The 13,359-nt window shown below is 56.8% G+C and overlaps 5 protein-coding genes across 5 annotated transcripts; 3 read left to right on the top strand and 2 right to left on the bottom strand.

The window, feature by feature from the left end:
• Positions 1-266: 266 nt before the first annotated feature.
• N657DRAFT_657534 (uncharacterized protein) lies at positions 267-1,936 on the bottom strand (the record flags this gene model as incomplete). The annotated part of the gene is made up of 3 exons (XM_062794821.1): positions 267-606; positions 661-828; positions 1,923-1,936. The coding sequence occupies 3 exons, from the start codon at positions 1,934-1,936 to the stop codon at positions 267-269; spliced, it is 522 nt and encodes a 173-aa protein (XP_062645823.1).
• A 562-nt stretch (positions 1,937-2,498) lies between these two features.
• Positions 2,499-6,560, top strand: N657DRAFT_576854 (uncharacterized protein; the record flags this gene model as incomplete). The annotated part of the gene is made up of 6 exons (XM_062789213.1): positions 2,499-2,690; positions 2,780-3,653; positions 3,708-4,686; positions 5,227-5,306; positions 5,364-6,213; positions 6,275-6,560. The coding sequence occupies 6 exons, from the start codon at positions 2,499-2,501 to the stop codon at positions 6,558-6,560; spliced, it is 3,261 nt and encodes a 1,086-aa protein (XP_062645822.1).
• A 204-nt stretch (positions 6,561-6,764) lies between these two features.
• On the top strand, positions 6,765-8,964 carry N657DRAFT_600356 (uncharacterized protein; the record flags this gene model as incomplete). The annotated part of the gene is made up of 3 exons (XM_062790075.1): positions 6,765-7,028; positions 7,129-7,947; positions 8,026-8,964. Coding segments are annotated over exons 2-3 (1,659 nt in total), but the record flags the coding sequence as incomplete, so codon positions are not given.
• A 725-nt stretch (positions 8,965-9,689) lies between these two features.
• Positions 9,690-11,524, bottom strand: N657DRAFT_576748 (uncharacterized protein; the record flags this gene model as incomplete). The annotated part of the gene is made up of 4 exons (XM_062789206.1): positions 9,690-10,828; positions 10,878-11,199; positions 11,253-11,402; positions 11,462-11,524. 4 exons carry the CDS (start codon positions 11,522-11,524, stop codon positions 9,690-9,692), a joined length of 1,674 nt encoding a protein of 557 aa, XP_062645820.1.
• Positions 11,525-11,785: 261 nt separating this feature from the next.
• On the top strand, positions 11,786-12,807 carry N657DRAFT_647570 (uncharacterized protein). Its single transcript, XM_062793343.1, has one exon. It carries the CDS (start codon positions 12,061-12,063, stop codon positions 12,460-12,462), a length of 402 nt encoding a protein of 133 aa, XP_062645819.1. The 5' UTR covers positions 11,786-12,060; the 3' UTR covers positions 12,463-12,807.
• Positions 12,808-13,359: the final 552 nt, after the last annotated feature.

Below are 13,359 nucleotides of genomic sequence, written 5' to 3'. Positions count from 1 at the left end.
TTGGACGTGCAGGCTCGCCGCTCGCTGAATTGCAACATTGGATTGTTTTCAGAGAGCCGATATGACCAGCCACATCGGCTCTGCCAGCTGAACACACAGTCACAAACGACTCCCACATGAGTATAGGGCGCCTCCGTCGCTTGGTATCGTACACAGATACCGTCGTAACTCATCCCAATACAGTCGTCGCTCGTTCCCAGAAACGCTCGCAGATGACATCATCTTCCCTGCCAGGGCGACGTGTGTTGACTGCTCTCCCTCTTTGGTCACGCAGGGTTGGCGCTAGGAGGCTTCGGCGACCCTTTGCCGGACCTGAACGATGAGGCGTCGTCGAATGGATTCAGATGGTCGTTTAACTGTCCGGGCTGATACTTGGGCTCGGTGCCAACCTGCAGGGGATCGCGCGACCGTCTCCCATAGCCCTGTGGCGACCGGTCGTGCGAGTTCATGTCGTCGACTGGCCGCGGTTTCCTTGACGCAGGTATTTCGTCCAGGCCGTAATCCGACCTCTCGAATCTGTCATCCATATCCTCCTGCTTGTCCCGCTTCTTGCGCCTGAAATGGAGGAAGATGAGGACTGAGAATGTGCCGAGGACTAAGCACCCGCTGTGCACCATGTTAGGAAACTGCTGCGGCGAGGGGCGCGAGGCTCAGACTCACACGCAAACGCCGACGATAATCCATGTAACTTTTGTAGATGAGATCGCGGGCTTCTCGCACAGGTCGACATTCGGTAGGGGGTGGCATTCATCTTCACGCCGGACCATGTCGACCAGTGCTCGTTTGATGTTTGCCGCGAACGAGCGGGTCGACGCGCCGGCAACTTCCCTTCGCGGTTCCGTTATCCTTGCCATGGCGCTTTGTCTGGGATTGCAGTCGGTTTTCGAAACCACTTCGTCCTCGCGCAGCGACTTAATAGCCAAGGTGAGTCCTGTTTCCTTCGGCCGAGTGCGCGTAGCTTGAGTGGGCCCTAGATCGGCCGCCGAAGGATGGTGGAGAGGCCTCAAGTTAAGACCGTGTTGGCCAGCGCAGCGACCCGAAGTCTGAGGCTGTGCGCGGGTAGGACGGCCAGATCAGAGACGGCTGGTTGGATGTCGCGTAATCGAACCAAGTTCTGTGTCGTCGAACCGGTCGCAGGAATGTCGCAGTTAAAGCGATTCTTCGGTCTGGCACAAAACGCGACGTGAAAACCGGTTCACGTGCACTGCCTGCTGGCAAGCTCGTTGAGTCGCGCGACCGGCTGCGAGGGTTTGGTAGGTTCGGCGCGAAAGGAGGTGAAGCAGAAAGGGTATGGAGGTACAGTTCCTTAGGTCCCTAATCAACCTCCTAAATTCAAATTCTGGAAGGTGACGTATCGAGAAAGACCCACCACGAACCAGGGGGATCAACCGATCCCCACCCTAGTCAAACCACTGGGATGCCAACCACCGGGCAGCCAAAATCGAGGACAAAGAATCCTGCGATCCTTACATCAGCGATTCTGTTGGACCGAGTCAAGGAAGCATCGACTGTCTTCAACTTTCAAGAAGCACCGTAATAGAGAAAACCCGAACTTAGGATCTGGCTGCCCATTGGCACGGCAAGTTCGGCAATATCGGCCCTTTTAATAGAGATCAGGCCAAGGCAGAGTGTACCAAAACCGGAGATCGTGACATTCTGTTTAGGTGTTGTTCCCGGGTCGAGTTTGAGACAACTTACTGTCCTACGTCATTATATGAGATGTCTTCAGAATTAACAACACTCTTAGAGAAGCCGATGTAGAGTTTAACCTACACGTGAAGAGGAATCCATCAAGACGGTCGTGGATGGAGGAAATTGCTTCGGTGAAAGATGAGCATCAATCCGGACATTGAGGACCAATGTAGCTTAGCCTTTCATGCAGCGAAGCGCATGCAGGCATTTCAGCAGCACTCTGCAGGAACCCTTCCGGGTTCATAGCAGGCACAAGGCTAACGTGCGTAGATGAGGGTAGCTGGGCGGAGAAGGTGGTTACAAAGCAGATCCTTTGCAACCCCTATTCAAGTCGGTAACGATCCATGTACATCAACAAGCCTTGGTGGGTCACCTGGGATGTCGAAACTCCATTACTCCCTTATGCTGAGCCAGTGAGTGTGTAGGCTTCGGAGCAAAAATGTGCGGTCAGGCAAGCGCCCAAGACTCGGCATAACGTTGTTAAAAAATGCTCGGGCGATCCGAACATGAACTTTTGAACTTTCCGTCGCTGGATGTCTTCCTGACCCCTGCCTTCATCGGATGGTGCAGGACCCGAGCACCTGGAGATGTTCGATGTTGGTCCGTGCGTCGCCAGGCAACCAAGCCAATCTTCAACCCGTGTTTTTCCTTCGAGTCGAGTCCTGTCGTCTGATCCATCGCTCATTGATTGGCTCCTGCTTTCAGCTCTCGACAAGTCGACGAGCACATCCAGAATTTTCGGTGCGACAATCTATTATAGCGCAGCAGCTTCACTTAATATACACTTCACACAAGCGCCGCCCATCATGTCTGTCAACCCGGGCACTCTTCGGGGCACGCCCAATCGTGGTCAGTCACGCGGTGCCATCCCCTTCGCCAACACCCCGACCTCGGGCATCCCTCGACCGGTTCTGGAAGCCACGCCATCAACAACCAGCGAGGCCGGGCCCTCTTCCACCGTTAGCGCCAGCAGGCAGAAGCAATCCAAGAGAGATGAAGTTCGTTTCCTCCATCCGCGCTCCACGCCACCAACTTCTATCCTGCTCCTCGCAGCCAGATGGAACACTCACTGACTTGGGCGGTGCAGGCCATCCGCCGCAAGATGGAGAATGATCTCTCCAAAAAGAAGCACTTGACAAGCCGCGCCCGGCAGTCTCGCAAGGCACCTCCAGGAACCGTCCTCGCCCTCAAGCCTAGCCAGGCGCTGCAGATCAAGCCCCAGACCAGCGTCGCCGAAGCCGCACAGCTCATGGCAGCCAAGCGCGAAGACTGCGTGCTGGTCACGGATGACGACGACCGAATTGCGGGTATCTTCACAGCCAAGGATCTTGCCTTCCGTGTCGTGGGAGCCGGGCTGAAGCCAAACAATGTCACCATCGCCGAGATCATGACCAAAAATCCGTTGTGCGCCAGGACCGACACCAGCGCCACGGATGCCCTCGACCTGATGGTCCGTAAGGGCTTCCGCCACCTTCCCGTCATGGACGAAAATCAGGATATTTCTGGCGTGCTCGATATCACAAAGTGCTTTTACGAGGCCATGGAGAAGCTGGAGCGTGCTTATTCGTCCTCCCGGCGGCTTTACGACGCGCTCGAGGGTGTGCAGTCCGAGCTCGGCTCCAGCCAGCCGCAGCAGATCATCCAGTACGTTGAGGCTCTCCGGTCCAAGATGTCGGGCCCTACTCTCGAGTCGGTGTTGAACGGCTTACCGCCGACAACGGTGAGCGTTCGGACGTCGGTAAAGGAGGCCGCCCAGTTGATGAAGGAGAACCACACCACGGCGGTCCTGGTCCAGGACCAAGGGGCCATTACCGGTATCTTCACGAGCAAGGATGTTGTCCTGCGTGTGATTGCGCCCGGCCTGGATCCCGCTACCTGCAGCGTTGTCCGTGTCATGACCCCTCATCCCGACTTTGCGCCCATGGACATGAGCATCCAGGCTGCGCTGCGTAAGATGCATGGTAAGATACATTATGTACTGAATCTGTGGTATGCAGTTTATTGACTGTTTGCAGATGGTCACTACCTTAACCTTCCCGTCATGAACGACGGCGGCGAGATTGTCGGCATGGTGGATGTCCTCAAGCTTACATACGCCACCCTCGAGCAGATCAATTCGATGAATAGCAACGACAGCGAAGGACCTGCATGGAACAAGTTCTGGCTGTCGCTTGACCACGAGACCGAGTCTATGGTTTCCGGTGACGGCTCGCACCACCACACCAACGCGAATGCGAGATCCTTGATGTCCCCGGACATCTCACGGAGCGAGCGCCTGCCAACCGATAGCGTCCTGCCGGGCGATTCTGCGAGCCACACCGGTGTCGAATCACCTCCCCACAGCGCCGTGGGCGCTACGCCGGAGGTGCCACCCGCCGAAACCCCATTCCCGTTCAAATTCAAGGCCCCTAGTGGCCGCGTTCACCGACTGCAAGTTACTGCCGCGCACGGCATGGCCGAGTTCGTCGCCAACGTCACGGCCAAGCTCGGCTCCGAGGTCGACGCCATCGGCGGCGCGCCCACCGTCGAGGACGGCAAGCTCTCGGGCGGATACGCGCTCAGCTACCTCGACGACGAGGGCGACTCCGTGTCCATCACAACAGACCAGGACTTGCTGGAGGCTATCGTCCTCGCTCGCCAAGGCCGCCGCGAAAAAGTTGACCTGTTCGTGCACGATCCCAAGGAGCCGCCCGTTGCCCCGGCACTTGCACCCGCGCCGGCGCCCGAGCCGCTCGTAGTGCCGACGCCGCCGCTGTCTTCTGTCGTGCGTGAGCGCAGGAAGCCGGTTGGTAACGACGAGGATGAAGAGGATGGCGACGTGTCCGAGGGGGACGAGACGCCCGTCCGCACCAGCAGGCATCCCCGCACGCGGACGGCGCCGCAGCCGGAGCAGGTCATTGCCGGTGTGCCCAACGAGTTGTTGCTGCCGGGTGCGATTGCGATGTTGGCGGTAGTGATTGTGGGTGTGTTTACCATTTCGAGAATGTCTAGCCGGTAAGCGAGTTGTTGTGTTTCAAGGAAGTGGGTGGTGAGGACGCGTGAGGGTGTGAGCTTCGTTGTCTGGGCTCCCACTGTTGGGGTAGGCATTTGATCCCCCCAAAAATGCGAGGCTCGGGCTGTACACTTCTGTAACAAGGCTTCATGAAACAGCTGTTGATTCCATAGAACATCTATAATACATTGGCCTTTCGTCGGACGCTACTCTGATCAGCTGTGCATTTGAGTTGATTGGGTAGGAATCGGAGAGACAGGCCCTATGAGGTGGTGGTGGGGATGGCCGATCAACAAGCATTGTCATTTTTTGAGCGCCCTGGCTTTTGAATGTAATATGTAGCTCCTAGAAGGCTTGTCTTCTGACTCTTCATCTGAGTTCTGAGCAGCGAGGAGGTGTGTCTGTGTAAAGTCGAGAACTTGAGTTTGACATTCTCAATGACTCGTCCGGGTTAAATGTGGGGGGTGATCGATACCATCTTGGCAGGGACCGCACGGACCACAACGATCGAGAAGACAGAAAAGTTGCTCCTTTCGCAGCAGCGGCTGGCAGCATTGCAATGCAATGACCCCAACCCCAACATTTTCCACCATGATCTTGAGGAGTTTCGGTGTCAGGCACGGTAAGCATATTTAATAGTTATACATGTCGATGCGACCGCCAATTGACCTTTCTACAGGTCGTCGTGCCCTAGCAGCACCCATCAGCCGATTATGCCTCCGAACCATTTCCAGCTCGGCGACACGGCCGGCCACGGCGCCAACGACATTCGCTGAACCTACCGCAATGCCCACCACCGCAACGCCAACGAATGTCCAGTCCTACCACGCGGCCAAGACCGCCGCCCGGAAGGCCGAGCTCGCCCAGATTCCAGCAATTTATCTCGAGTACCAGCACCAGCGCGAGCACACTCGGAGCATAGGCGCCCGCGTCGAGTCGAGGTATCACCCGGATCAGATGCTGCTCGACCCGCCGCATGACGCCACGCTCGAGATGCTCATGGCCGCCCAGTGCCACATGGGTCATCACGTCTCGCAGTGGAACCCGGCCAACCAGCGGTACATTTACGGCGAGCGCGCCGGCATCCACATCATCAGCCTCGAGACGACGGCAGCCCACCTGCGCCGCGCCGCGCGCGTCGTCGAAGAGGTGGCCTACTACGGCGGCCTGATTCTCTTTGTCGGCAACAGGAAGGAGCACAGGCCGATCGTGGTGCGCGCGGCCGAGCTGGCCAAGGGTTGCCACCTCTTCCAGCAGTGGACGCCTGGCGCCATCACCAACCGAGACGTCATTCTGGCTAGCGGCCAGCTGAAGATGGTGGATGAGCGGGACGCGGAGTTGCAGGGGTTCGACATGCACCTCCGCGACTGCAGGCCCGTGGTGCCCGATCTGGTGGTGTGTCTGAACCCGCTCGAGAACTACCCGCTGCTGCACGAGTGCGGCCTGGCCAACATCCCGACCATTGGCGTCATTGACACCGACGCTGACCCTACCTGGGTTACGTACCAGATCCCGGCCAACGATGACAGGTGAGCGCCGGCGTTGGGAAGGATTGATGGTGGACGGTGGCTAACCGACGTTCTTCTACAGTGTCCGATCTGTCACGCTCATTGCGGGCGTACTAGGCAGGGCGGGAGAGCGCGGGCAGCAGCGGAGGTTAGCGGATGCCAACGACGGCATTTGTACTTGGGAAAACGCTCGCGATATCGAGATCTTTATACGGAAGGACGCCGAGGCCAAGGCACAGGAAGAGTACAAGGCTGCTGCGGCTGAGGGTGTCTTGGACAAAAAGGTGATGACGAGGGAGGACTTCTTGACCGATGATGAGCTCCTAAAGGAGATGGTGGATGGCCCAATCACCTCTTCAGCGGCTTGAGGGCGTGTAGTTTTTCCTTGTACCATATTGCCATAGACGTCCATTTCTAGAATATACCGCCATCTTGAACCCCTTCCTTACTGATGGGTGTTTTGGGACGTCTTAGTCCCTACGTGCTAAACTCACTCGTGAATCCTGACTCAGCAGACCCACAAACCCCTCCCTCATCCCGGCTGCGAATCTGCCCTCCCCAGCACAACTCATCACCACGAACATTTCAGCACAGCAACTCCGTTACCGTCACGTCACTGCACCCTGCCTCGTTCTCGCATCACGCCACGCCGGGAATTTTCTGATTGGTGTGCCTCGTCGCGGGGAACTGTGCGCACACGGGTTGTCGGGTACCTGAATCGTGCCGGGACCAGACATCCCGGCAGCGGCGAGGATCTCGGTGCTGCAGGTGACAGCATTTCTGGCTGCGGACTGTAGACTTAGAACCGAAGCCGTCACTTACACGCCTGGCTTGAGGTACGGCTCGGCCTCCCTTTTTTTGGCCTTTCTTTGTGCTTGTTGTCCATAGCCATATCCAGTTTGTGACATTCATGCAAGGCTAATAATCACCATGTAGTTGCCTCTCCCTTTAGGGCTGCTCGCTCTTTTTCCGGCTTCGGCGCCCTCGGTGACACTCAACGGTGCGGGTCCCCAGTCCCTACCGAATATCGCCAGGATGCCGGCGATTCTAGACGACCCGGCATCTCCGACCATCTATCGGGTGTCCGGAGATGCCCCGTATCCCGACCCAGCCAATCCTGCCGTGCCGCCAACAATCATGTCCCGCCATGTAACACTCCGCGACCGTCAGACGGTCGCTACTGTCGTCCCCTTTGCATCTCGCCACGAGGTCCCCGAGTCCCTTCTTCACTACCTGAGTGACCAGTTCAACAAGGAAATCGAGGGCGGCGACACGTACCCGATGTTGGAGCCAATGCCCTTCGACAAGTTTGCCTCGTACTGGTTCCAGAACTTTGGCGGCATCATGCTCCTGGGCCATATCGGGAGTGCAGCCGAGGTCGTCGAGGGAAAGGACTGGTCCAAGGAGTGTCTTGGCACCTTCTACATCAAGCCCAACTACCCAGGGCGCAGCAGCCATATCTGCAATGCTGGTTTCATCGTCACCGACGCATCCCGCAACCGCGGTGTAGGCCGGCTGATGGGCGAGACCTACCTCGACTGGGCGCCCAAGCTGGGATACAAGTACTCCGTCTTCAACCTCGTGTACGAGACGAATGTGGCGTCGTGCAAGATCTGGGACGCCCTGGGCTTCAAGCGCATCGGACGGGTCAAGGGCGCCGGCAACCTCAAGAGTTATCCGGACCGACTGGTGGACGCCATCATCTACGGGCGCGACTTGGGCGACGCGCCAGGCGGCGCGGGCAACGAGGAACTTGTGAGTGAAGAGCGTTTCGACAAGATCAAGTTCTACCTCAAATACGGCCGCTATCCCAACGGCGCTGACCGAGCCGAGAAAAGCAGGCTGCGTAGCGCTGCTACCCACTACAAACTCCTGGACGGCGACGTTCTGATGCTCAAGGACAAAGAGGTCATTTCGGACCCCCAGCGGCAGTACGATATCGCCAGGAGCGTTCACAACCAGGCCCATGGCGGCATCAACAAGACCACGGCCACCATCGCCGAGCGGTACCATTGGAGTCGCATCAAAGAGACGGTCTCGGATGTAATTAGGAATTGTGCTGAATGCAAAGATACGAGCAAGGCGTCGTCGGCCCAGACCCAGCAGCCATCTCCGGGGATTCCGGTTAACGGCCTCAAGCGCCCCAACCTGAGTCCTACGTCTGCCCCTGCCTCCAAACGTGCCTCGCCAAGCCCTCCGGTTCCCGGATCCGGCATAGAGCTGGCCGCCGGAGGACCTCGGCCGTCCGTGGCCGATCCGTCGCACCTGTCACCGTTCACGCTGCCATCCCACCATCAGTTCGCTGATCCCGGCGCCATCTCCATCCTCCGGCCGGCAGCCCAGGCTCTGCCGTCACCCTCCGATGCTACCATGACACAGCACGACGCAATGGCTCGAGATAACCACAACCCAATGCTCCAAAACACATCCCACAGGCCAATACATTCACACCACCACTCACCATCCGCTCACCCAGTGCATCTCCCGGCCCTTGCTGCCCATCCACATGAGCTTCCCGTCCCGGACTACCAACCCATTGACCCACAAATAATAGGACAGTCCTCCGTGGCCGAAAACAACCCACATATTCATACAAGCCTTGATCATCACAGCGACCACTACGCCTTTTCCCAACATTCCCCCGCACACCACCACCACGCCGATACCCATCACGACCCTGACTCTGACGCTGCCGACGCCGAAACGTTCCAAGCGCTGATTAACGCCGCCGCTACTGACGACGACGAACTCGAAGCGGAGCATGGCCTGGGAGTAGGAGCACACATCGCCATCATCGCTGCGGCCGCCACCGGAACCACAGAGGTGACTGCAGCCACGATCAGGGGCAGTGACTCCTCAACGCCGCTCCATCACCGACACCACCACCACGAACCAGGTTATGGTGGTGCTGGTACAAGTAGACATCCCATTCACCGGTCACCGCTGCGAGAACAAACAGAAGCCGCAGTAACGGCAACAGCACTACCCACAGCAGGAGAACAGGAGGAACATGATGGAGGAGTGGTTGGGGACCGGGACCTGGACTTGGACATGCTGATTGAGTCGCCAGGGAATCATCCCGCTGATGAACAAGAAGACGAAGGGTTGACGGGGCAGCACCAACGAGAGACAGACCCAGGCGGGTCAGGATTAATGGCCGTAGATATGGGCGTTGGCCTTGGCACAGGGGCCAAGACCGCTGCCGGTGGAGTTGGAGGAAGGACGGATGTAGCTGGGTTACTGACAGTGGATGACGAAAGTGAACGGGGCCCTGGAAGTGCTGGAGGTTGATAGGAGTTGAGGAGTTGAGGAGTTGAGGGGGAGGGTGCGGAAACCGGAGGGGAACGGAGTCGGAATACTCATAAAGACTTGAGCGGCAAGATCCACGTTTCTAATCGGTTCATCATTTGTAGGTCTCAGCACCTAGACACTGGTATCAATCGCAGTAGTGCATTGACCGGATGGCGTGTTTCACTCATGTTAACAAGCTAAAGTCTCTACCGCCTCGGCATTCCCCTACCGCGCCCGCGCAGGGCCCGTTGAGCCGCTCCGGCGGGCAGAGGCTTGCCCGGCGGCTGGGGTGCCTGGCTTTCCTCGTTGCGAATGGTCTCGTCGACGCTCAGAATCAGGCAAGCCGCCTCCGTAGCCGCTTGAATGGCGTTGATCTTGACCAGCGCCGGCTCCCAGACGAAGCGGGCCATCATGTCCGTGACACCCTCATTCTGGAAATCGACGCCTGCCCACGTGTTGCCACGCCGGTGCTCGACGCGCAGCCTGTTGAGGATGTCGGTAGCATCGAAGCCGGCGTTGTCGCACAGCTGCCGCGGGATGACCTCGAGTGCCTTGGCGAAGCTCTTGATGATAGCCTGCTGCTTGTTGCGAACGTCCTGATCGGCGAAGCGGTGCAGGTATGCCGACACCTCCATTTCAGTGGAACCGCCGCCACCGACGATGGTCTTGTTACGGATGGCGCGCTTAACGATCATGATAGCGTCGTGCAGCGACCGCTCGACCTCGGCAATAAACTGCTCGGCACCACCGCGCAGCACGAGCGTGCACGTCTTGGCCTCCGGGCAGTCTTCGAAGAAGTTGAAGCGCTCGCCGCCGATTTGCCGCTCCTCAAAACTGCCGCAGGTGCCCAAGTGCTCCGGCCGGATGTCGGAGCAGGTGCTCTGGATGGTTGCGCCTGTCGCCTGAACCACACGCTCTATGTCGTCGGCTGACACACGGCCGGCGCAGAAGATATCGCGGTCGGCGAAATACTGGGTCGCTAGGTCACCGATGGGAAGCTTGGACAGCACGACCTTCGCGCCAGTCTGATAGGCGGCCTCAAGCTTCTTGTAGATGATTTGCCACTCGGCGTCGACAATGGCTTGGTACTCGGACACCTGCTCGACGCGAACCTCGGCATTGTCCTTTTCGGCCTTCAACTCCAACTCGACATTGAGGCACAAAATCTTGGGCTTCTTGAACGACTTTGGCTGCTGTTCGAAACCGGCATATGAAAAGGTCTTCTTGAATGCCACGCCATTCACGAAGAGAGAGTCCGTCAGCGAGCCGCCGGGAATCTTCTTGATGCCTATCAACTTCTCGTTCAAATCTTCCTGGTCGAGAGAGAGGACGGCGTCGACGACCACTAGTGCTGTTAGTGCATGCCCAACAGTGCAACGCTGGAGAGGGCTCACTCTTGGTAAAGAAGTCGGTATTCCGCTTGATGAGCTTGCTCGTCATGGCGGTCCCGGCAAGTTTATTGAGGGTGTCCCTCCTGTTCGCCTCGTTTGTGCTGACCTGGATCTCCTTGATCTTGTTGACTGCCATGGTTGACGCTCTCCTCAAGCCCTTGATGATGATCTGCGAGCTGACACCAGCCTCCACGTGCTCCTTGATCTCCTTCAAGATCTCGCCGGCCAAGACGACTACCGAGGTTGTGCCGTCTCCCACTTCCGCATCTTGCGATCGCGCAATGTCGACGAGAATCCGAGCAGCCGGGTGGACAATGTCGAGAAGCTTCCTAAAGTCAGAAACTGTCTCGGTCTCTCGCCATGGTTCGGGACGCGCACCTTCATGACGGTGGCTCCATCGTTGGTGATGGTCTGCTTGCCGTTGGCATCCACCATTAATAGGTCGCCGCCATAGGGACCGAGTGTCGACTTGATCGTCGCCTGGACCGCTAAGCAGGCGTTGATGTTGGAAATGATCTGACCTTTGCCCTGTTTAGATGCAATTAAGTTACCGATACAGGAAAACTTCACTTGGGGCCAATAAATACCTGAGAGGTGTCTGTGCCCTCTTTCAGGACAATAATCGTCGGTGTTTGTCCACCGAAGCTCATTGTGAGGGGAAAGAAAGTTGAAGTGCGTCTACAGGTCGAGGCGAAGTTTCAAGCCGGTGAGGAAGTCGTCGGTGGTCGTCGTTTGCTGCGAGTTGCCCCTCCAAAAATCGGCGAAGCCTGCCAAGAACTTATGGGAGCTTGAAGTCTGCAGCCTGCGCACGGACCAAATCATAGTGGTACCAGTATCACGTGCTGTCACCAACCATTCGACCGCCTTCAACCCCTGAGTTGTTTACTTCTAACAGCTTGCTCCTTGAGCTAGTAAGGCACCTGGGGGCAACAAGACTTTGGGCAAGCGTGGCAGCCTCAGCATGTCTGCCTCGGCATCCTATTGCGAGGCGTCTCTTCCCACTGTCGTTTCCAATTGCTCTCTTTTTTTTCTTTTTTTCTCGTTTGTTTCCATTCGTCATGTTTATTGACCACCTGGCTGCCGCACATGCCGCGGTCACAATCAACTTAAGTGGAGGAATTGGACATAAACCAAGCAGCGCAGAACCTTGCAACTGTTTGAGCCTCAACTCAATTATCTCTACAACATGACGCCCATTCTTTCTCTTCTAGATGAGGTTCTGACCGCGGTCGCCGCCAATACTCTGTCGCTTTCAGACCCTGCTGCTTCGGCACAGACAAAAACACTGGATGTACTCCATCGCCGACCCCGCGCTCTTTATGCCGCCGCTGCCCCTGACTCCACGGCGGTGAGACGATGGCTCTTCTACTCGGCCGAGAATGGATTTCTCGAGTCAATTTTCGCCACTTATTGGCCCCATGGAGTGAATCAGAATCCCATCTACGTGTCTCCCGGTCCTGGAGACCGCCTCCACCCTGCGCTCGCAGCCCAGGAGCGACGGCCGGGAAGACAGCCACTGATTGATCGCAAGCTTGGTCTCGAGACGATTGAGGTCACCCTCAGAGAAACCGAGTCGAACAAAAATTGAGCGATTTAATCGCGCTCTTCTCTCCACTTGCAATATTCTGTCGCATGCACTCTTTGCTACGAGATTTTCGGACGCCTTGATGCTCCTGGAGTTGGATCTTACCTTGGCTACATCAGAACGGGGCCGTTTCAATCCGTCCAGGCTCTGTCCCCTCACCGCTCTCCCCTACTTGAGCTAGGATGAACAGACTGCAGCTATTACCCCCTTGACGGGCGACACCTCGGCGAAGCACCTCTCCAAAACATGAGTAACCATTCGGAGGCGCGGCAAGTCACGGACGAACTAGGAGCATCATGAGCAATTATTTGTAATCTTATTGATTACAACTACCAGAAAAGATCTGATCGTACACTAATATGCCATCTCATCATCAGAATAGGTAATCTCATCCCCCAAATCCTGCCCCGCCAATGTGCTGGTGCTGCTGCTGCTGCCAGGGCCGGGGGCGGATGTGCTGCTGTCAGGGCCGGTGGCTGGTATTGAGAGTGAATATTCAGGTCTTTCCCTTCTAACATTAACGTGTTTTATCAGCGAGTGCACCATATCAGCGAGTGCACCACTGGTAAGGGCTGCACAGACACTTAGTCGAAGTACTAACAACTTATTCCCCGCTTATTCCCGTTGTTAGTGCTGCACCCAAATATATATGCAGCCCTTACCAGTGGTGCACTCGCTGATATGGTGCATTCGCTGATAAATCACGTTAGTCTCTTTCTTATGTTTCATTTTTCTCTCTATGCTTTCCTCTTTTCTTGCTTTTCTTTTTTTTTTATATAACGTACATGATAAGCGAACGTCCCAGACATGCGAACGTCCCACATATCCACTCCTTCATACCTTTCGTCTTTGTATCGACTTTCCCTCACAACGCAATATGCCCCTAAAAAACGACGAAGC

Source organism: Parathielavia appendiculata (genome assembly GCF_033297405.1).
Source record: "Parathielavia appendiculata strain CBS 731.68 unplaced genomic scaffold N657scaffold_10, whole genome shotgun sequence".
Classification (NCBI taxonomy): Eukaryota; Fungi; Ascomycota; class Sordariomycetes; order Sordariales; family Chaetomiaceae; genus Parathielavia; species Parathielavia appendiculata.
The sequence above is the reverse complement of the archived record's forward strand: the minus strand, read 5'-3'. Positions and strand labels throughout refer to the sequence as shown.